General features: G+C 36.5%; 2 protein-coding genes across 3 annotated transcripts in view; one reads left to right on the top strand and one right to left on the bottom strand.

Annotated features, from left to right (window-relative positions):
• Nucleotides 1-25006, bottom strand: part of SEMA3E (semaphorin 3E) — a 308842-nt gene that overhangs the window by 179351 nt on the left and 104485 nt on the right. The window lies entirely within an intron of this gene.
• Nucleotides 8702-24487, top strand: LOC140697496 (histone H2A.N-like). Its single transcript, XM_072965338.1, has 2 exons — nt 8702-8854; nt 24080-24487. Exons 1-2 carry the CDS (start codon nt 8702-8704, stop codon nt 24485-24487), a joined length of 561 nt encoding a protein of 186 aa, XP_072821439.1.

Genomic DNA, 25006 nt, shown 5'->3' with positions numbered 1-25006 from the left:
CACTCACTAGAATGGGCACTCAGTTTATACATGTGCCTTTCTATTGCTCTCTCTTTGCCACTTACATGTTCATTGGGACTGGGACAACATTTATTTATTTTTTTAACCATTACATCTTAAGTGTATAACAACTTTCTGGCACTCCGTAAGTGTTGAATAGGTGAATGACAGGATGCCCATTAGGTGAGACAGTGCAGATTTGGGTATATGAGTACTAAAGTAATGAGACAGAATGCCATATGAGACATTTATAATCATCCTTATCATATTAGGGTATTAAGACACCACAAATTGATAAGTGGTTGGGTAATCAGCTCTCTCCAAATACCCGTAACAATTTAGATGTATTTCTCTTCACTCTATGTACCTCTGTTTTGTGTGTCAGGTATTTGTGTTTGTATATTTTCTATTTCATTAAATCAAAACGTCCAGGAGGACTTTAAGAACTCTTGTTTGTTTTAATCTTCTCTAGGCAACTAAGTGAGCCCTCCTTAGGAAGCCTTAAGCAGTGAGAATACAGTCCAAGCAAGGACTCTCCTGCTAACAGACTAAGCCATATGAAATCTGGAATGTTACTTAACTTCTGTGGGTCTCATTTGTAATAAGTACCCTTCTACCTACTTCACAGAATTTTGGTAAGATCAAAAGAAATAGCACATACAACACCGCTTACCTAATGCATGATCAATGATGATAATGACAGTGGGTTGAGTGGTGCTCCCCAAAACATGTAAGATCATTCTGACGGGCCTTAAGACCAATGACAAGTGTCCTCTTACAAACGACTCATGAAGAGAAGAGAAGGTCATGTGAAAATGAAAGGAGAGATTGGATTACTTAAACTCAACTCAACATACGTTACAAAAAGCAAATACACTATTGTACATACATATGCAAACAGAAAAGCGCACTCAGTTGAACACATACCCCGTGTCATCATTTTAATCTTGTCAAATCATTTTTATTATCTAAGTAGCAAACAACGGCATTGGACCAGATTAAAAATTGTGAATCTGGGGCCTTGTAGGGCACCTACAGAGTCCTGGATCCCTGCCGATCAAGCAGATGTTACAGTTACAATCCAGTGGAACTTTTTCTAAGGAGAACAGGCATAGGTTTAATCAGATCGCAAATGGGTTTGGGACCACCAAAAGAGAAATAATCTCAGATTTGGAGAATCTTGAAGGTCCTTTCTAGCTGCTATATTGATATAATGTTTCAGGTTTATATGACTTTAAAGCAGCCAAGGAGATTTGGCATGCTATTTTAATCAGTAAGATCCTATCTTTGAAGACCAAGAGCAAGCCAAAGAGACTATAATAGAAGTTGTTTTAAGTAAACTTATCTTCCTCCAAACATTATAATAAAAATCTACAGGTTTCCGTTTTCTTCTGTGCAGTCTGTCATTACCCACCATCCTCCAGCAAAGGAAATAATCTCTACAGTCAACAGTATAAATACAGACTCCAGGTTTCCTTGAGCTCTGAAATTGCTATATTCAAGTTAAAGGGTCAGAGTAAGCATGAAGACAGAGAAAAGAAAGCAAATGAAAATACAGTTTCCTCATTTCTTTCAGCAAAGGAGACTTCCAGGTCATCCTTATCAGAACAGCCATGTTTCTTTGTACATTGAAGGCTATCAAAGAAAGCTGAGAATAAATATGCATCTGAGAAAGACTGGATGTTATGAGGTTCTTAAAATTCACTGTTTCTCTTTAAATCTTTTCTAAAGTTTACCCAACAGAAACTGATGAACTTTCTACAGAATACCATCACATGAAGCAAATGTCAACTGTACAAACATATAGTAAATTGTATGTCAAGCAATTTCTTGTAAAGAAATTATGTATGTTTCCCATCTCTGTAAAGTTAACAGAATTTAAGTGGGGCTCGTAAGAAATACATTATGGAGTATCAGGCAGTGCTTCTTGAAAATTAAAGCAAGCTTTATTTTCAGTTTATCCACTATGTATATATATGAATAGTACAGGGGATACAAACAAATTATTAGGTTAGAACAGGGTGTGGTGGATCTGGCACAGCGGCTCCTTTTATATGGCATATGGACCATAATTGCCTGCTTAGTATTTGAAAAGCACAGAAATAGTTACATGGATGAAAGTATTCCACTTGAAAGTCATCAAATCAGATTTTAAAGTTGTGCCTTTGAAGAGTGATTGCTTTCCATTAAAAGTGAACTTTGCTGTGGTTGTTAAAAAGAGCTTGGATTAACTGCTGTGTGAGGCAACGGTAAGCAGAGGTTACGTTTATAAGCCCTAGCACCAGATTTCCTGGATTCAAATGTTGTCTCCACCACTAAGAAGTTGGGTGTCTTCAGTAAGTTACTTAACTTTCACATCTCAGTTTTCTCTAAAACGCAGGTAACAGTAACTAAGTCAGAGTTGTTTGAGGATTAAATGAGTTAATACTGCATCTTATTTTGAATTTACTAAATTCATGAAATATAGTAAGTGTCCAGTGTTAGCTCTAATCTTATTTACAGTATTGTGAAAACATTTTTTATCAATGCATACCTTGCTGAGTCTAAGTTTCAAAGGTTATTTTATATACCAATATCATGGCATTGAGGTTTACAGGAAATATAGACATAATATATTATGAATCACATTGATTACTCATTCTTGTATTTAAATATTTGCAATCAGATGTTTGTAGTATCTTGTGATGTCTTTGTAATATATTGTAATCAGATATTTGGGGAACCTGATCTAAAAATACATCAGATATACTATTAGTTGAATTTTACAAATAATATTTTGAATTCCATCTTCCATTTAATATTTCTCACAGGAATAAATCTGGGTTAGGTCAGAAATTTAGCTATGTGCTTGTTATCTATTGGGTTAAAGTGCTGGTATTTAATAGTCTTTGGGAAACAATTAACCCTTCGTTAATTAACCATACCTGTTCCACATTAGTATATTTTCATCAAGTTTCCATTTCTCTCCAGTTACATCTATCCTACACCCTCTCAGAGATTCACTTCCCTACAATTCAGTTTTCATCACGTGCCTTCTTTCTTTCATGTTGAAATATTTTAAGAAATCATTACTTCCAACTGACACAACTCATCCTGCTACTTATTTTAAGGCTTCTTGAACCATCATATAATATATTTGCATTTCTCTCTCCAAGACTTTCTATCTCTATTCTTTCTTTTTTGTTTATTCAAGTTGTTTCATTCAATTTTATTCATTCTTATACAGCATGTTAAACACTTTTTGTCAAATTATATCTATTTTTTCAAATTATTCTTCAATCACTTAAATTTCATATTCGAAAAATCATAACACGTTTACCAATAAAGTGTTTTTTTTTTAAATGGTAGGAAGCAATCCCATTCAAAATGCACAGCAGCCTTTTAAAATAAGGTAGCTCTAGATGTGCTGATATGGGAAGAATCTCAGATATATTGTCAATTAAAAATCAAGTTTCCAAGTATTCCATTAGTGTATGATATGAGCCCATTTATATAGGAAACAGCTAAAAATCATATATATATATATATATATATATATATATACACTAATGCATGTATGTCTCGTAAATATATATGCATATATACATGATCATAAATAGCATATTGTAAATACATGAGATTATGTAGAAAAATGTTTGAGAATACACCCCCAAACTTTTGAAGATACTGATAATATAAAAGGAGTGGAGATAAAATGGGTTGCAAAGTATGCTTCTGTGCTGTATTTTTTTAACCCAAATATGTATTTGAGAATTATTTATGTAATTAAAATATTTAAGTGTTGCTCTAAGCAGTAACTTCTATATTTTCATAACCTTTTATACTTCAGTTGTTACTAGATTAATTTGATTTTCATACATATATATAAGTTGATTATATTTGATAAGTGTAAAACTGACAATATTTATACTAGTTGCCCTTTCCTAGCTTAATTTTAATATTAAAAGTCTCTCAGTTTTTATGATGGATATAATAATTCATTCTCGTATACTTAAAGAAGCTGAAGAGCTGTATATTAAAAAAATAAGAATTGTGAAAACCTCTTTTGTAGTGAAATGCCTGGGCAGATGGGACATTAAAAAATTTCTGTTTAAAAGCAGGCAGGCATTTCTGTCTCCGGGCGGCAATGCTGAGAGCAATGGGGATGCTCACCTAATGTGAAGAGTCTCTAGTAATTAATATGAATATTAATTCAATGTTACCTCTTAGTATTCCAAGCTAGTGAAGGAAATGACAAAAGTCACACAATATTACAGATGAATTTGCTAATAGCTTAGTGTTTAAAGGTATGAGATCCCTTTTCGTCTGTCTTAATGGTCTTAAATGACTTAATCTCGTTTCTGAATGTTCTAAATTATAGTCCACATTTGCCTTCGATCATATTAGCATGAAAAGAGAACAGAGGTCATGATGATAAAAAGCAAAGAAACATGAAATCTTAGCCACAACCCCACTAGTGTAATCTCTGGAAATCCCATCCCCAGATCCCCACGGCTACTTCCTGAAGCTCCTGGGGGATCTTACGACTATAGAATCCTCCTCCTCAGATGCTCCCGCAGAGGCTGACAAGCTCCCGTCTCTGTGGTGACATCCTTGGGACCTTGCAAACATGATACCTCCCTCACTTCTCATATTATGCAGCTCACCCAACTGAAGTGCAGGAGTTGGGAAAAAGGGTAGACATCCTCTTCGCTCCCATGTTCAGTTCCATCCTCAGGTCAGAATCAAGTGCATCCTCAGCTCTTAGGGAACATCACTGACTCCACCAGTTATCATTCTCTGAAGTTAATTGTAATTTTACTCCATTAGTGTTATAGCTAGTTCAGGAGTTAATCTAATTGACAGGCTTTTCTGTTACTGTTAACACTATTCCTTTCCTCAGACTTTTAACAAATTTCATATTTGATTTACACCCTTCTCTTGTTTCTTTAGAATGAGTTTATTTCCCACCTAAGATGATTATTTATTCAGGTCCCTAGAGTTACTCAAGGTTTGTTGTGTATTATTCTGGACAATTTTCTACATCAAATAGATGTTTAGAAAGAGGTATTGAATATCCAAACTCATTCTAGATATTTTCCTGTATCAAAGAGATGTTTAGACAGAGGGACTAAATACCCAGGTTTGTTTACAACATTTTACATAGGTTTTCTTCTCCTAAATAAGGATGAGTAGATTCATAGCAAGGTTTACTGCATAAACATGTTTGATGACTACTAGAAACATTAGATTGACTAACCAAAGGTACTGTACTCTTAAAAAAATTTTGTTTTTGTGAGGAGTAATTAGTTTATTTATTTTTAATGGAGGTACTGGGGATTAAACCCAGGACTTGGTGCATGCTAAGCACACACTCTACCACTGAGCTACACCCTCCCTCCAGTACTGTACTCTTTCTTGCTGGCAGAGCTCTTATTTTGTCTGAGTGTTCACAGTCACCACTGCCATGTGTGCAGAGAAGAGCTAAAAATGGGATATTAATTAGTCTAAACTGATTAGGTAATTCTCTTTTCCTAGCCAATGACTGATTTTGTCAGAGGCGTATGATGTAGTTTTGTCCACTGAAAACTAGGGACAAGGAAGGGTTTTTCTTGCTCATAAAAATGCTGCATAGAAAGGGACAGTTTTCTTTTTCTTCTGGATTCTGCTGTCTACCATGATGCTTCCATGACATGCTGGGGCTCTGAAAGGACATGGCCTAAGGACATAAGTTAACACAGCAAAATCAGCACACGAAATGATGGACAGGATTTTTGGTATCATCACAGAATGGCTATCTTCCTAGCATGTGAAATAATAGCCTTCTTATTGGTAACCCAAAGTTCGTTGTGTTTCTCTGTTACTTGAAATTTAAAGCATCTTTAATTAGTGCAAACATCAAGAAAAATATGTTTTACAGACATTAGTCAAAATGAAATAGGAATCATTTTGGTTAGTGAAATGAGAATTTAAGCCACCAGTTCTTGATGAGGCAGTAATTAATTTTCTGTCAATTTATTTCCATATGTCATCTACACGTTATAACTTCATCTTAGAGTTATTTGCAAAAAAAAAAAGTAATTCCCAAAAGACAAGATAAACAAATGTTTAGTTTTACTGCCAGTAGAAATAATATTGACATAATTTAGATAAGCAAAATGTAAACACACCACCAGAACTGTTGATTATAAAATGTTTTTGTACGTGTGCAAATCTTTATTGGATTATAGGATATCATGGGACCTGCTGTCAGTAGCAAGTTATAATTGCTTATTTTTATAATGTGGTGATTTTCTTCCTATTAAATTATTATAGTCTGCACATTGCTTAGGAGTGTGCCTGGTGTTCTGAACACTGAGTTTGAAGAAAAAGTAAAATATAAAAATATGTATTAGATTCATCATATACAATACAACTTTAACAAAAATAATTTAAGCTCCTATTTGGTAAAGTTGAAGTCAAATATCCTTTCAACATTTCTATTTAATGTACAGTTTTTAAACATAGAAGTTAAGTAGTCTGAATAGATTTAATGGGATGGGAACAAACCACATAAATCAACCTTTTTACAAAACCACCATTTTTGTAGGCAAAATGGTGAGATGTTGGCAATTTCATATGATTTGAACTAAAATAAACATTTAAAACTTTTTCAGAAATTACAAAATTTGTTATTGTTTTGAATTTCAAAAAAATTTTTTTTCTTTTCACAGTGATCCTGTGAGTTCAGAATGTTTATATCATTTACCTAAGAAATCGGAAGTAGAGTCCTACTTGATAAGACAACTGTCACATAGCATGGGACAGGGATCAGGTAACAATTTTATTTTTTGTTGATGCCCACCAATTTATTCTGTGTAATTCTAAGTCATATATTTTTGATCCAGTTGTAACACTAAATCCATTTGCTAAAACAAACAAAAAATATGACCACAACTCTGCCTATTACTATAATGACTGTTTTGTTCTAATTGTGAGAATAAAAATATTTATAGGTATCTGTATATTCACAGAGCCTGGTGTTAATATGTTAATGCATATTTTTAACAAGACTTTATAGAGACAGTGATGAAAACTGACTTCGCCATAAACTTCAGTAATACTATATACGGTAACACTTTTATTGTTACAATATCATTTATATGTAAAGGGATGAAATTAGGACTTTAAATTATGGAGCTGCTCTAAATGAGGATTACTATACAATATCAAATTTATGCTTTGTGCTAAATGTGGATAGAAGCTAGATTAAAATGAATGAATATATAGTTAGGGTTAGGCTAATGGGTATTTTGGGGGGGTAATAATTTGCTTGCTATTTACAAAGCATTAATTATTTGTAGGTTTTAAAGTACTATTGAGTCTATTCTATATTTTTAGCATTTTCTCTGGTTCATATCATTTAAAAATAACAGATCCAAATTTACATTATTTTTTCCTGTCTCACCCTGACTGATGGCCATTATCCATATTAAGTGAAAAGGCTTGTAACTGTTCTATCACTGTGATACTTAAGTGGAATGATCAATAATTGATGATTGAACACAGACAGACATGGGGAATGGGGACAGGGAAGTGCTAGATTCAGTTTGGTGTCCAGGACCCTATATTAAGTAGTAGACAGTTGATATGTAAGTTTGGGATTCAGGGAAGTATCTCAGCTGAAGGTACTAAACTGGGAAATAATTGCCATAGAGGTGCTAGCTAAAATAAAGGAAGTGTATGAAACAGCCAAAAAAAAAAAATGCCTGATTCGGGAGTGCAATGGACTGAATGTGTGTGTCCCTTCTAAATTCGAATGTCAAAACCCTAACGCCCAATGTAGTGGTATTAGGAGGTGGGCCTTTGGGAGGTAGTTAGGTCATGAGGGTGGAGCCCTCTTGAATGGTATTAGCGCCTTTACAATACAGACCCCAGAGAACTCTCTTGCCCTTTTGAAGCTACGTGAGGATACAAGAGAATTTGGCAGTCTGTAACAATGAAGAGGAACTCACCAGAACCCCACCATGCTAGCACCCTGATCTTGGACTTCCAGCCTCCAGAACTGTTGAAAATAGTTGTGCTGCTGTTTATAAGCCACCTTGTCTATGGCACTTTGAATAGAGCAGCCTTAACTAAGACAGGGAGAGAAGAGAAAGAGTAAAGAACAGGGTCTTGGAGGATGAGAGAAGCAAGGGTTTTTAAAGAGGAGGACATGGATATAGTCAATTAAGCTGATACCTAAAATGTATTCACATAAGTAGACTGCTAAGGTAGTTATTGGCCAGATTATGGAGAGCTTTGTATTAAATTTTTGTTACTAGCTAGCCATCAAATATTTTGAAGCAGGAACTGACAAGATCATAAAATCAAATCTGTGAAGTAGCAGTTATCTCTGAAAGTTGTGAGTGTGTGTGAGTGTGTGTGTGTGTGTGTGTGTGTGTGTGTGTGTGTGTGTGTGTGTGTGTTGGGGGAGGGGGCTGCCAGGACAGGGAGAGAATTTTGGACCAGATAGAAAATATGTAGTCTTTTGTAACAAGATGGTCATTGTGGGAATGGAAAGGAAAGCACAGATGAAAAGAACACTTAGATATAAAATCAAGAGCACTTAGTAGCTGCAATGGGGAGGCTGAAAAGCAGCTAGGAGGAGTTAGAGATGACAGTGGGAGTCACAGACTGAGGTCACTACCAGGATAGTGAAAGCAGAGCTGCGGGGACAAGAACAGGCTCGGGCTGTATTACAATGAATTCCGTTTTGAACATACTGAGTTTGAGCCATCGAGGTGTATCCACGTTGAGAAAGCCCGAAAGCAGTAAGACACTTGGGTCTATTGACGAAGATTTCAGGTCTACAGATGTGGATCTAATTGATCCTCAGCACAAGAGCGATTTATCCGTATATTTTCAAATCTTTTTAAATGCACTATAGCAATATATAACAAAACATGTAGTGCAAAACAGGAAGTTAGTTTCCATTGATGGCATATGCAAAACTATACTTCAATTACTTGTAGATAATGATTTTTAAAACTACATTTGAATGCAAAAATGTAAGTGAAAGATATTTTATTTCACATTTGTTATGTCTGTGTTTGGAGGTACACAAGCGAGTTGTGTCCTGTCTATACAATACATTCACTACTGCCATTAGCGGCTGAGATTTTTCCATAAAGTGATTGGTGCCAATACAGAGAAGTCTGCCAGCTTATTCCAATTAAAAATTGTTTCTCCCTAGAGAGCATGGAATATTTTTACCCTGTCTGTCAAAAGGCACTCTTTTGTTTTGCTTTCCATGTAACATTGTGTATATGAGGTGAGGCGCTTACGTGAGAACCATTTAAATTTGTTCAGCCAGCAGGAAGCTTATACGATGCTTTGTCCCTTAATGAGGGCACCTGAATCTTCAAATGAAATGATCAGTTTTTCCAGGTACAGGTGATCAAATTAGGGATGGGAAATGTGCCAAATGTATGTAAACAAAGGAACCATTTCCAAGGATGCTGATTGAAACAAGTGGAAACGGATCAGACTAATCAGTGATGGAATTTAAAGGACTAATAAGTTAACCTACTGGGTCTCAACAGATTGCTGAAATAATTATAACACTGCTGTAGAGAGGATGAGTGCAAACCTTCCCAATTTTTCTACAAGGGTGTGAATTTCAGATGTTCTTTCTTTTGTCTCCATATTAGAATATTTATTTATTAGTATCAGATCATGCATACAATTTTTAGTTTGAAAAAATGTTACATTGGACTGTTTCAGTCCTTCCCAATCACTTCCTTTTCCTAAGAACCTGATTTTAGTCCATCTACTTAAGACAGCTCCACACAGCTCAGCGTCCCATCCTCAGCTCCAGGGTGGGCATCGTAGTTGAAACCCCTGGCCAGCGATTGCTTTTAGAAACCAGGCCTATGACCAACAGTCTAAATGATTCCCTTTGCACTTTCAATTGGCTTACAAATGAGCATCCAACCCAATTTATTACAGTTAGATCTTTGGGGGATGAAGTTTCCTGGGATCATCTTGGAAAGACAGTCCCCTGCTCTTTTAAAGACAGTCACTTCAACTGGCAGACCTCTCATAATCCTACAACTCCTGAGACTATCTCACGGACGGGGTGAGGAGAGAGTGGCGTGGGAAGCAAAGCAAAACTAAAGGGCATCCAAGGTAAAAGATGTCACAGTCTTGATGGAACACAATTTTGATTGTGTGCCCCCTACTTGAAAGATTTCTTCAGTTAAATAAGCAATGATTTAAGACAATTAGGTTGGTTTCTCTTGCTTGCAACCAAAAGTATCCTAATAGCAATGTGCTTCAACAGCAGTTTTTCTCATTTCCATGACATATAAAATGATTCCTATTTTCCTGAAGAGTCTTATATCTCTTTTTACTTGATTTTGAGTTAATTTTGGATTTACAGAAGAGTTGCAAAAACAGTTGCAAAAACCTGATTTTCCCTAGTGCAGTATCTGACTGTGATACAATGATCAAAACTAAGAAATTACCATTGGGACAATGCTATTAACTACAGAATTTATTCAGATTTTATCAATCTTTTCCACTAATGTCAATATTCTGCCTCAGCATCCAATCCAGGATCTCAGATTGCATTTACTTGTTCTGTCTTCTTAGGTCTCTTCTATTCTGCTGCATAGGTTCATTTTTCCCTTGTCTTTCATGACCTTGACACACTTAATGTGTACTAGTCAGTTATTTTGTACAACATCACTCAATTTGGTTTTGTCTGGTATTTTCTCAAAATCAGATTAAGGTTATGCATTGTTAGGAAGAACCCCACACAGAAGCATCACATCTCAGTGCAGCACAACAGAAGGTCATGATCTGGTAAGTCTGGTGATGTTAACCCTGATCATTTGGTTTAGGTGACATCTGTCAGGTTTCTCCACTGTAAAGTTACTATATATATATTTTTTGTAATTGTTAGATTTGTGGAAGGGATAGTTTGTGAGTATGCAAATATCTTGTTTCTCCTTAAGCTTTTGTCCACTAATTTTAGCATCCATTATTGGCCCTACCTGCAGCCATGATTACTATGGTGTTCTAATGGTGATTTTCTGCTTCCCTCATTTCTTCTATACTTTTAATTGGAATTCTTCTACACACTTTTAATTGGAATTCTTCTATAAGAAAGAGTTGCCCCTTCTCCCATTCAATTTTTATTTAGTTATCGATTTATGTTAGTGTGAACTCACAGGTAAGTATTTTACTCTCTTGGTTATAATCCAGTACTGTTATAATTAATCTGTTGCTCAAATTGTCCCAGCCTTGGCCATAGTGAGCTCCTCCAGGTTGGTTCCTGTACCCTTTTGACACCTTTCCTTCCTTTTTTTCCCCTTTCTCTCTCACCCTTCCTTCCTTCTTTCTTTCCTTCCTTCCTTCCTCTCTCTCTCTCTCCATCTGTCTCTCTCGCCATCCCTCCCCCTCCCTCGTTTCCTCTTCTCTTCTCTTCTCTTCTCTTCTCTTCTCTTCTCTTCTCTTCTCTTCTCTTTCTTTCTTTCTTTTTTTTCATTTTTTATAGTGCATTCATGCTCCAGGCTAATCTTGGATTTTCTGTGCTCCAGTCCAACCACTTCTCCAAAGAACTCTGGCTCCTTTTAATGGAGAATGCTCTATACTGGAAATGATCGTTGCTGCTGAGTGTCATTGTTTCTAGGTTCTTTCAGTGGATGAAGATGGGAGATATACGTATGTATATTAACACATTCATACACACTGTTGTAGATTATAAAATAAGTACATAACTAAACATAGAATAATTTACTTCTATATCTATTTACCTATCTAAAAAATTCATGAAAATAGAGTTAATCTTTACTTTCCAGCCTGCTTCCTTCACTTGCTTTTCCAGTCCCTGAGCAGGAGATGTTGTTCACCAGCCTCTAGGTGCCCAGACTCCCATTCTCATTCATGATCCGACCCAACATGGGACCTCTTCTTATGGTGTTCCAGTCTTTTTCCTATGCCCTCCCTATGCCCTCTGATCTCACAATGGCATCTTGGATCTTGGGCCTTCCTATATTTATATGAACTTATGTGAATCTTTTGACTGCTCCCTAAAATTTTCCTAGGCACAGAGAAACTGTATCAGTGGGGACAAATGATCTAATTGAAAACAATAACTTCCTAAGGCAGGACTTTAGAGACGTCCTTCCCTGACAGTTCTGTCGGTGGTTAACCCCAATCCCAGCTTGCCCATTTAGCCCTCAACACCACAGCCACACTATTCTCAATAAATCTATGAGTTGATTAATCTACACCAACTGGACAGACGATTGCCTGACACTTCGAGGAAAACACTACTACTCAGCTGGTAGAACCATCAGCACAACCATCTTCTTTATGGATGGCACCCATATACTTTACAGTCCTGGCAAGGGACACATCTGCGTAAGTATCTCTTCTGACACAACACTGTGATTTACAAAGCCTTATGCCAGTGTGCCAGACTAGGCAAGAACCAAAATAAAACACCTGAAATCATGCTCTAAGCCCAGCCAAAGCCTTGATCATGAAAGTCTCTGGTCATTGGAGGACTCAGGCCTCACGTCAAAAAACTTGACACTACTTTATGGTAGTTATTTTTGTTAAGAGAAATGTGTTAGTGCCAAGAAGAACCTTCAGTGATATTCACTCTGTAATCCTCCGTCTCTATGGACTCTCTGGTAAGAATATTCTACATTGTCTTAGCACTCAGTTTTTTATATGCACTCAGTTTATTATCTTAACTGTGTTTTGCTCAACACAAGTTCTTTTATTACCAGTTTTCACTCAGTTGTGGGTTCCGTGGACTGTTCTACCTATTAGAAAGCGTCCTATGAAGACATTCATACACATTGTTTTAGTTTAGCAAGCTTTCTAAGTCTCTTGCCCATTTCCAATCAGTAACTGATGCTGCATTTTCATGGACTATATTCAACTTTGTCCAAACGTAGGTTAAACATACATAAGACAACACAGCACAACTATACTTTTCTTGGTTATTGTTGTGGCAACGTAATATGAATTTATGGAAAATTCACTCTGCAGAGAGTATAGTGTCAAGCTATTGACATCTAACATCAAACTCAATTCAAATACCTCACCACTATCCCTTGCTGTTCTTATAAAACTAATATTTAACACTTTGATATAAAGAAAAACTTAATTATCCTAATGGGAAAAATATACATACAGGTACAAAAGGATAGATATAAGAGATAAGGAATTAGAAATAATTCAAATTAACAGAATGGCCAGCTTCTTCCGGTGGTGTTATTTCTGGAAATTGAGAGAAAGAAATATTTGAAAGATATTGCAACTATCTCTGCACTGGTTATTATAAAGCGTCATATAAATATATCAATTATGGTTTCCAAAAGGATGTGCTATATTCTCTCTCAAATATGGAGAATTACAGTAGTTGGCTCCCATGAAACCGAGAATGCTAGAGCAGAGGTGAGCTAAATCCACCTGTACTGGCAGGTGTAGGGTGGACCGTCCAGATGGCACAAGGACTGTGCCAAAACAAACTTAAATGCAGTGAGATCCTGGATCTAGCATTTCTCCAATACCTTTCTGTATACTTCAAGTTTTCAAAATATCAAAATGTAATTGTTCTGGAGATCCTTTAAAAGACTCTAAGAATGACATCATGATAAATTATGCCATTTTATTCTGTTGGTCAACTTCAGTAAATGAGTTAGTGAGGGAAAGCACTGAAATAACCAAAGTATTGAATACTAGTGGATTTTATAAAGTGATCTTGGGTTTTATTCACCTCCGCTTGGCTTGCCATATAGATAACTAAGTCAGTGTCTACATATAAAAATCAATGGTGCGTTGATGCTATTACACAGACTGGAGTCCTCCCTTTGGAAATATGCTGCATTAATAATGCCTGCAGTTTGCTGCTCTGGGCATTTGCAGAGCTTAAGCTGGGAGAATTCCAACCTGCTCTTAAAGAAACCAAATCCTCAGAATCAACAAGGCTCCTAAGGCTTACGGACAACAAAATTTACCTCCAGGAAACCTGTCGTGACAGCCCTCCTTCCTTCAATAGCATCCCTACACTTACTAGCATTTATCCCATGAAATGCCACACACTTAACACTTAGAACAAAATCTGTATGTTGTGCAGTTTTCTCTCTTTAAGGCTTCATGTTTCTATAAGACTGTATCTCTATGTGGCACTTAATAAACATGAGTTAGATAAATGAATGAGCAGTAAATATTATGAAAGTTTTTCTTTATAACACAGTCACCAGGAACATTTTTGTAGGCAAAACAGTTCTGAGATAAATTTGCTTAAATATTTGGATTCATTTTTTATCATACTTCAGAGAATAATGTCAAATATGGAAATTCTAAGAACTCCAGTTTTTAAGAGCAAAAAATAAAATTAGATAAAGCTCTATGGTTCTAAAAGCCTGAGTGAAGTATTAAGACACATTTTAATTAAATATAGAATGATGTCATTGTAAGTCGCTAGCGTCTAATATTTTCCACTTCTAGCCCTTTCTAAAATAGTAAATCTAGAGGAAACATTGAGTTACTCATAATACAATGTCCCTTTCATTAAAAAGCTATGGGATTATGATTTTTTTCCTTCTAGAGGGTAAAGTATTTTGTGGTTAAGGAAAAGTACAAAACTTCCTATGTGACTATGAGACGCAAGAGAGAAGCAATTTAATCATTTTAATCTAATGAGTGCCAAAATAGTTCATTTATACTGTGAGCTTAAATTTAAAGCAACCACTTTTGCTCCAACGTTGATTTATAGCTTTTAAATACTTTCACAGTTGTTCTTTAATGACTGTAAAAGTAAGTTGATTTTTGTTACATAAATATGAATAGTTCCACCCAAGATGTACAATAGAAGTGAGTGTATATATGGCCCGTTGGGTACTTACTACCTAACAGTTCATGTACAGAACAATTTCCATGTTCAGATGCTCAGAAAGCCTTTCATTTATTAAAAAATGATTAGAACTACATAATGAGACAAGCAGAATAAACAAACCCTTGTTCAAAGGTGTATGTCGACAGGGTTCCAATCCTGTTTTACAGCCAGCATTGCACGAGTTCCTGCTAACGTGTTGGTGGCTGTGTGTGTGCGCGCACGCACGTGTGTATGTTTCTAAATAATAAATAGTACAATTGTTTCTGAAAGACCTTCTTGGAATTTTAAAGGTCAGGGTATGTATAGAATAGTAAGCTTTTAAAAAATGGATATTTTCCCACACAATAAACACATATTAAAAGTAATGTATTTGTAGAAACTTTACTTTGAGATAATAATCCTTTTTTTGCATCATATTGCATAAGTACACTACTGATTAATTTGAAGGCTTTCAGAATATGGCTCCCAATTCACTTTCCCTCTCTCATGCTTCCATCAGAAGTTCCCTTTGCTCCCACGTCTGTCAAAATTAAAACTTTTCTTCAAAGTGCTTCTCAGGAAATAGAGATTACATCAGAAATTACATTAGTCTAGGAATTAACAAGACCGAGAAATATTCATTATCAGAACTGTGGCAGAATCTCAAGCAATATGAAGGTGAAACAAAGAAAAATAGTATTCTTTTCTTTTCTTTTCTATTTTAATTAAGCGGAGTCATACTCTTAGAGAAATAGGGATAACCAGAAATAGTTCCAACGGCAGTTCTAAATAGGAATGAACCAGACTCTAGAGAGCTGTAGTAGGCTTAGAGAGCTGTAGTAGGCTGAATGACTGCCTTCCAAAGATGCTCACACCCTAATCCCTGTAATTCGTGACAATGTTACCTTATGCGGCAAAAGGGACTTCAGGGTTATAGGAAGTTAAAGCTTTTGAGATGGGAGATAATCCTGGATTATCCAGGTGGATCCAATGCAATTGCAAGGGTCCTTAGACAAGGAAGCAGGAGGATCAGAGTGAGAAAAAGAGATGTGGTGATGAAAGCAGAGGTTGGAATGATTCAAGAGGCCACAGGGCAAGGAATGTAGGTGGCCTCTAGAAGCTATAAAAGGCAAGAAAATGGACTCTTCCTAGGGCCTGGAGAAGGAATGTAGCCCTTCTGACTCAATGAAGACCCCTGGCCTCCAGAACTGTAAGATAATAAATTTGTGTTGTTTAAAGACACTAAGTTTATAATCATTTGTCACAGTAACAATAAGAAACTAATACAAAAGTCAATGCAATTCAATAAATGCCACTTGGGCTTGAACTCAAACAAAATTTGTGTTTTGAAGTCCCATTTTGCCATTTATTTACTGCATGAATGTGGGTTCAATACTTCACCCTCTTTGACCCATCCTTACACTGCAAAATGCACACAAGACCCCTTTCTGAGCACTCTTCCCCTGTGTATATTCTCAGTGTGCTTGGCTCTCCAGCTAAAGTTCTCTGGATCAGCCTTGGATACCTGACCCAGCCTCTCGTTAGTCGGATTTCCTTTCCTGACAGTTTGCACTTGGGCTTGAGAGACAGCCTCTAATGGTGGCCAGTCTGCGGAAGCTGCGGAGTGACCGCCTTTCTCTTGTCACGTGCACTTAGAAGAGGAGAAAACCAAGCCAAAGAGAGAGCCTCCCTCCTGACTTGCTAACATTGTCAGGTCCTGATTTCTTTTCCTTTCTTGAATTTTGGTTACATTGTGGTGCTTTGGTTCATGAACCATCTCTTCTAATAAATCTGCTCTGTTTGTTTAGTACAAGTTATTTTCTTTGACTTGGAAAAAAAAAAAACCTGACATAAAACACACCTTGAAGCAGAGGTGTGAGGATAAATGATAGTGTAATTACTGTTTTAGAAAAATTCTTGACATATGGTGAGAGTTCAATAAACGACAGCTATGCTTACTTGTGTATTAGTAGTATTACTAGCACTACTGTGAGGAGGAAGAGGAGTAGGGCTGAGGAAAGGAGGAGGAGGGAAGAAAATATTTTTATTAACTCTGAATAGTGGAGAGGACTCCCATATGCTCTGGGTGATGCTGGGAATGGAGTGGATGGGAATTTTGTCTCTAATTCTGTTTCAAGGTAGGAGGAATGAATGTACTTTTTGTTTCTATCCCTGCCTAATCATGGGGAGACACAATAAAGTCGTTAATACCAATGGGATAAAGTAAAAAATATGAAAAAACAAGCTCATATTCTGTGTAGCTTTGAGGTGGTCACATATCACAAAGTCACCACCCACCTATGAACAACCACTGCCTTCCTAAAACCTTACTTGACGCTGTATCTAAAAGTTATTTTCATGTAGTAGGTGTTCAAAAAATTTTAAATGAGTGTGCCCTTCTCCACGGCTCCACTCATCCCCAAAATACCCTTGTCTCACCTTTAGGGGCCTAAAGCGTCTGACACTTAGAACACTATTTTCCCCTAGATGAGAGCTTAAGTTTAATAGAGTCTAATCTCATAACATAATTTGAAATATGCCACCACTAATAATATCTTTTTTGGGAGATGCGTAAATCCAGGAGCCAACTAAAACACTAGAATCAAAGAAGACTCTATGTGAGCACTCTGAAATATTAGTTTCATTTTTTCCTTTTACGACTCTCCCCACCTTTGGTTTCTAATGTCCCTGTGGTACGTTTTGTCCACATCTTATTATTCCCTTTATATTATAGTTCTCTTAATGGATAAAAGTACACTTGACTCATTTGAGTAACATAAGTTGCATACAGCAGGTCCTCAATAAATATTTGTTAAATGACATTGACATTTAGCCCACCAAAAGTGCGTCATTTCATAGTTTTCTTCATAGGTACTTGTTCAAAAAAAATAGTTCAGTTGTATAATATCTCTTGAATAAGCTTCCAACCCAACGCTATAGTTCTCCATGAAATACACTAACCCAATGGACAAAGTTCCCTACTTCTGGGGATAATAAAGCATTTAGAAGCATAGCATGAATGTGTACATCATTAGCTCTCATTTCCCTCAAAGTCCCTGAAGTTTATATGTTATTCTGAGTTTGGGGTTATTTTCAGTTCTTGCTGGCTGTACAAGGCAAGTGAAACATAAGAGAAAAAAAGAGTGAAAAAGCAGAAAAACTTTGTGACAGATCCTTTTTTGCTTTATACTGTGAACAGGAACATTTTCAAGTTACTACCAGGTAGAGGAAGTAAGAAGAGAAAGTTTCATATTCTTATGACATAAAATCTAATAATTTTTAAACAATTTATAACTACTCAGAAAAAATGGCACATCTTTCCAGAATAAAACTAGATGCTGCTCTAGACGTTTTATTGAGAACATCAGAGGACACTCTGCCCCTTGTGTTAGTTTAAGTTTAGTTGTTTAACAAATTAATTCTAACACCAGCACTGAGATGGGTACAGTTTTATTTTAAAGTGTAAAGAAAAAGACCAAAAGTTCAATGATTTTCTCACAAAAGTAAATGTATTTTAACCCTTTAAGCCACATTATTTTTTTTGTTTGCTGTAGAACTTTGCATTCATCTAAAATATTGTCTAAAAACCTAGCCATTTAATCTTTGGAGCTGTCTACTACAACACAACACTGCTTATAGCAAGTATTTATATAAACACTTGCATTTTTTTTTCCTTTGGATTTGGCTCCTCCTCTTGCATATGTGTTTTTTAAAAGCTGTAAGAAAATTTAGGGGCTAAGAAACTAAATAGGAAGTTAATAGGTATTATCTCACCAAATCATCCATTGTTAGAAATTTCTTCAGGTATCGAAGAGGGAAGATTTGTATCCCTAACTGCATGGTTCACCTAAGGAACCTGAATATAATCACATTTCTGGAAAGCGAATCTATTCTAACTTCTGATACAGCGCTGCTTCTTTAACTGTTAGAACAGAGTGTACTTGTGCATTTGCAAAACAAATAGGTTAAAGGAGAACAGAAGAATTTCATCCCTTGCCCTTGAAGGTGAAGCAAAATTTGCTTAATAAGCAATAAATGTATAGGAAGGAAGGCAAATCTCTCTTCAGATATTTTGCTCCAGTTAAGTCCTATGAGTAGAATCTGGATCAGGCTGCCTACAATTTGTGAAAAAGTACCTGGCTGTTAGGACTTTTAGATGGAATCCAAGTAGAAGTAAGGCAATTTTGGAGTTTTAAACCTAAGTGATTTTTTTTCTTACTATTTAGATACGCATAGAAGTCTTTCATTATACAAACTCTTAAATATGTAAAAAGAAAACATTTTAAAATTAAGGACAACTGAAACAAATAATAAAAGTGTTGACATTTCAAATATGCTCTGAAACACTTTGAGACCCAGATCCTAATTGCCCTTTGGTGAACAGCAATCATTAGATATATCCAGTTAAGAACCAGCAGCTTCAGGTAACTCTACCTGGTAAGAAAATGGAAACTTCAGATCACTGCCTTGGACTCATCTCAACCTGCAACACCTTTGAAAGTCTTGATTTACAAAATGAAGAGAACAGAATGTTTAATGGTTCCTCCTGTCAGGGTGATCTACAAAAAGCCACTGACTGAATTGATGATTTGTTAGCGTTAGTATTTTAGCAGCTCAACCATTTTCTGGGTAATCACAAGAGATTATCAATGTCAGATTAGATATTATTGTTTTAAATAAATATATACATCTTCCCATTTGCATATTTGATTGTGACCGATATTAGATAACAGAATAAGATCTACTAAAGTAAAACTTCCAAGAAATATTTGAAGCTAAAGCTAATAGTAGAATTTCACAATTTCTGTATTGTATTCAGGCTATTTGAAGTGTAATGCAGGATGTGATATACATTACTTTTTTTTTTTTGGCGGGGTCAGGTGGGTAGGTAATTAGGTTTATTAATTAATTTATTTTAATAGAGATACTGGGGATTGAACCCAGGACCTCATGCATGCAAGCACGCGCTCTCCCACTGAGCTATAACCTGCTCCTCGCCCCCATTTCTTAAATGTTAAGTCCAGAGGAATGATGCTATGTCACACTGTACCAACAGCTTCTGGTTGGTCCAATTGGAAATAGTTCGGGAAGCTGGAACCTCTAAATGAGCACTCAGACGTGCTATTCCAACCAGAGAGATGATGGTGAGATTAGCTCTCACTGAGCTAAGTGGTCTTTCCTCTCGAACCTCCCAGTGTGAAATGACTTAAGGCAGCACTTACAGAACTTGAAAAATGTACAGATTCAATCAGTTAGTTGTTGGGTCCACATGACAACAAATGATGTGTTTAACTCAAATGTTTCTTAACCTAATTGACTTTCTTTTTCTCTGTACGAAAACTGCTGGCTGTTTGGGGGGTCACGTTATTAGCCTAGATCTCAAGAGAAATAAGCTACATAAGTGTTATAAAATATCCTCTCCACTCCTTTGAGCTCATTTTCTCCCTTCGGAATTTCATTACCTTACTGTCTTGGAGAAGCCTTGCCTTTCACATGTTAAGCTGAAAGAAGCGGGCTGCCTGTGCTGATTAAATTAGTCAGACAATGGCAGCGCTTCACTCTCAGTATTATCTACATTTTAAAAAAACTCTAATATTTTTAATATTTTATAAAAATATGAACTGGCTTCTGGGTTTATTAGCCATTCATTTCACACAAAAAAATCTGTGAAATAAAAATCAGAACGTTGAGTGTGTGAATAACGCAGTACTTACTGTTCTCAAGCTGGAGGATCACTGGGACCTTTCCTGAAGCCGTAAAGTTAGAGCTGAAATCTAAAGGATGAGTAAGATTTAGGAGAGGAGAGAAGAGCAGGAGGACCGGAGGATGAATGTGCAAAGTCACGTGTAGAGGTGAGAGGCAAGGGGGAGTAGGCTTTTCTGGGAAAGTCTCCTGAAGTCACGGCAGAAATACGGTGGGGAAATGGGCACAGGTCATCTTGTGAAAAGGAGACTTGGCGACCACAGTCAGAAGCCACTGAGGAGTTTTAATTGGAGAGGTAGTATAACCAGACTGAATTTTGTTTTACAGAATATGACAGCTTCAATCAAGAGAAGAAATAGGACGAGAGCAAGAATGATGTACAATGAGCATGTAAGGGATTTAGCATTTGTCTAGATGGTAAGTTTTCTCTTTCCTGGGTTTCTTATGTTACAATATTATGTTTAATATAAAACAATTTAGCTTTCAAAGGAATTTTTAAAAAGATGAAAAAAACTACTTCAAATCCTACGACCTTTACAAAACTGACCTTTGTTTCATATGAAGTTTTAAAATTTTTGTCCAGAGCAGTTCTATTTTATATTATTGTAATCACAGTACATGTATAACTTTGTGTTTTGCTTTTGTCATGTTTTAGTTTATCCTAAATACTCACCCTGCTCCTGTTATATGTTATATTCCATCAAGAGAAGCCCTAATTGGTGTAAGCAGGCTATTACTGTTGGTCTAGTAGCACCATAATCTGAAGTGCATGGATATTCATAGGCTGTCTTACGGGAATCCATGAACTGCTTGAATGTGGATGCAATGTTTTGAATGTACGTGTACAGTTTTTAATTTTACTACAGAATTCATAGTATTCATCTGGTTTTCAAATGGCATGCAGTCCAAATGGTTATGAGCATATATAAGCATTTGGAGTTGGTAAAATCCCAAGTCTCATTGTTTGAGAGAGCAAAGTGAAAGAAAAGTACACTGTGGTACAACTTGCAGCCTAAAATTTTATTCACTTTAAGGATTCAAGGGGCAACTGCCAAGAAGTGAAAGTAAAGCCACCTGACACATTTCTAAGTATTGAGAAAGTATAGAGAAATGTCTGACAAATGACTATGTACTGAGAGAGATAATTTAAACATTGTGCTGTATATCTTTTATTCCTATGCATACATTTTACCTCTCTTAAAGAAAAGCAGTTTGAATAATATTTTAACCACTCCTGTATATTTGATCACATAGCATAACCATGAAGTTCAGAAAATGCTCCACCAGTAATATAAGAAAGTATGCTGAAACCATGTATGTTAGTCTCCTACTTAAGTAATGTGCTATATGTTTTCTTTATTTTCTATTGCATTTTAAACATTACCATGAGAAAATTAAATATCACATATTGAGTGATTATGGACAATAGGTTATTTAAAAAGACAAGGAGACTTCCCTCTATTGGTATAAATAATTTTAAAATCAAGATATTATGGAAAATATTAAATTTTGATTGAAAAACAAACTATAAATTTTGAAAAATATATACATTAAGTTATTAAATACCTAAAACAAGTAACACACACAGACTCCTCATAGCAAATATAAGACTGTGTTAGACACCATCAGAGGATGGATTTTATTCTGAAGGTAACAGGATGGAAAATGTAGAGAGCTCACTCTATCGATCTCTCCCTCTTTTCTAGGTTTATAATCTTAACCCATTGTGGGCATATTTCATGAAATAATAAATGTAAATCACTTGACAAAAATACCAAAACATGAGTATGTATAGTGAAGAAATCTAGAGTTACTATTATTTGCTATTTTACCTTCTATATGGCTAAACACAGAGTATATGTACAGAAAATATTTATTAAATTCATTGGCATGAATCGAGTTATTAAAACTTTCAACTTAAATTATTCCTTGATTGTTTTAATCTTATGGATATTACAAACGATGTGATTTTAACTGAACAGGTTTACAGTATTAACTGATAATGCGCCCATACAATCCTAAATGTCCCTAGCCCGTTCTCGAGAATTATATACCTACCTCAAACTTCAAACATCTTTTTTATAGGCTAAATTGTGTCCTCCAAATTTGTATGTTACAATTCTAATCTCCAGAAACTTAGGATATGAGTGAATTTGGAGACAGAGTCTTTAAAGAGGTAATAAAGTTAAAATGAAGTAATTAGGATGGGCCCTAAATTAATATGACTGGTGTCCTTAAAAGAAGAGGAGGTTAGGACACAGACTGACACAGAAAGAAGACCATGTAAAGACACAGGGCAAAGATGATTATCTACAAGCCAAGGAGTGAAGCTTTAGAAGAAACCTGACCTGCTGACACCGTGATCCTAGAATTCTAGTCTCCAGGAATGTGAGAAAAAGAATTTCATTTGTTTTAGCCACCTAGTCTGCGATATTTTGTTATGGCAGCCCCAGCAAAGTAACACAGACCTCTTTCCTCCTTCCTCTCTCACAGTGGAGGACTTTGTTGTATATATATTGAGAAACTAGAAGTCGTAAGAAGAGAAATCCCAAGTTCTCCCACCACCATCAACCCTACTAAGCACCTGCATCAGGACTCCTGTTCATTCACGCTGTCCCTCTGCGTTCCTATCACAGTCCGGCCTCCGCTCTCCCTTAATACATCCCATCTCTCACCTGTTCAAGCACTTCATTCCTTCTTTTGCATCATCAGTTGTTCCCTCTCACCAGATCATTCCATCACCCAGCAAGCGTACTGTGTATCACCCACCTTTAACCATCACTGTCCATGACCTCAGGTCCCCATCCAGCTACCACACAACTCCTCTGCATGCCCACACTTGCTCCTCCAGCAACCTTCTCCATGAGGTCGTAGCAACTCCACGATTCCAGTTGCTCAGAACAAAACCCCAGGAATCATTATTCGCTCCTCTCTTCCTCTTACTTTTGTAAGAATCCATCGGCAAAATCTGTTAGATCTACTGTTAATATCCATAATATCTTTCTCTCTGCCTCCATCAATACCACTCACCTCCAAGCTACCAAATCCTCCTACCTGAACTATTACAACAGCCCCCAGATTGGTTTCCCTGTTTCACACCTTGCCTGTACTGTCTATCATCTGCTTATCTAGCAGTCAGTGATCTCTTCAATCTGAAAGTCAGAGCAAGTCATCTGTAACTCAAAACTCTCCAATGGTTTCCTATCCACACAGCCCACATCCAACCCGTCAGCATGGCAGACAAGACCCACAGATCAGCTCCCCATCCACCTCACTGATTTCATCTCTCACTCCTTCTCCCCATTCAGTTCACTGTCAGAATGGACAAAGGACACTCCAATGCCTTGGCAGTCTCTGTCCACAATGTCTTCCTCCCAGGTTCCCATAGATGTTTTAGTTCTCTGCTGAAATATCACCTCATCAGAGACACCCTTGATCACTGTTTTCTATAGAAACAGAACCCCTGACACACTCTATCCTCCTTAACCTGCTTTACTGGTTTTTATGCAGAACATCATTTAACTTTTTACGCGGAAGGATTATTATACGTCTAGCTCAGGCCAGTACTCTGAGCTGGAAGTACATGGATTAAGCCTTCCACGTGTATTTCATTTGCTTCGTGGACTACAGTTTCCTAAGAAGGAAAATACAATTTATATCCTAGACAAAGAGAAGTATGAATGGGCCAGTTCAGCCCTTGGGAAAAAGAGGAGGAAGAAGAAGGAGCTCTATTTTAGTTTCATGGGAAAAAGTCCTAGAGCAAACCCACCCAGACTTCATGAGCGCTCCTGGGTCTTAGAGGCACTGGGCTTTTTGAAGAATTGGCAGCTGGAACGGGTTAGCCTGGAGGCAGTTAGACTGTCCTTCTGTAACCTCAGAACAGCCATGACCCACAGGGAGACCCTTGAAGCAGTCAAGCACAGATCCTCGAGGAAGAGTTTTTGAATAAATGAAGTGGTTCTGAGTGGCCCTGTTGTTGAAATGATTGCACTTGATAAGAAAAAATCGGATATGTCAGAGGGCTGGGTTGGAAGACAAGGTATCTGAGAAGTACCTTCTTCAACAGGTGTCTTGGTGCCACACACCTGGTCTCTGGGTCCTGTCTTTAGCCTCCGACTTAATTTGTGAAAAAAATAAATGAAAAATATTTTCAAAAATTATATATATATATATTTTTTTCAGAGCTAAAGCACAATAATACAGTTCCTTTTAACTGTATGTTCTCATGTTCTCAGTAAATACAATTTTAAGGTCTTACTATGACAGGCATTGTGATTTAAGCTTTAAATATAATATTCAAATTAACCCAAAGAGCAATCCTATGGAGGAGGTGAGTACATTTTACAGATGAAGGACTGAGATTTAGGTAGCAAAAACACCCAAGGTCACACGGCCACCATCTGACTTTTTTTAAATTTGATGAGAAAACTAAGAAAACAAAATACCTGCCCAACCTCCACTGCT

The sequence above is a fragment of the Vicugna pacos genome, chromosome 7 (assembly GCF_048564905.1).
Source record: "Vicugna pacos chromosome 7, VicPac4, whole genome shotgun sequence".
In the NCBI taxonomy this organism is placed as follows: domain Eukaryota; kingdom Metazoa; phylum Chordata; class Mammalia; order Artiodactyla; family Camelidae; genus Vicugna; species Vicugna pacos.
The sequence above is the reverse complement of the archived record's forward strand: the minus strand, read 5'-3'. Positions and strand labels throughout refer to the sequence as shown.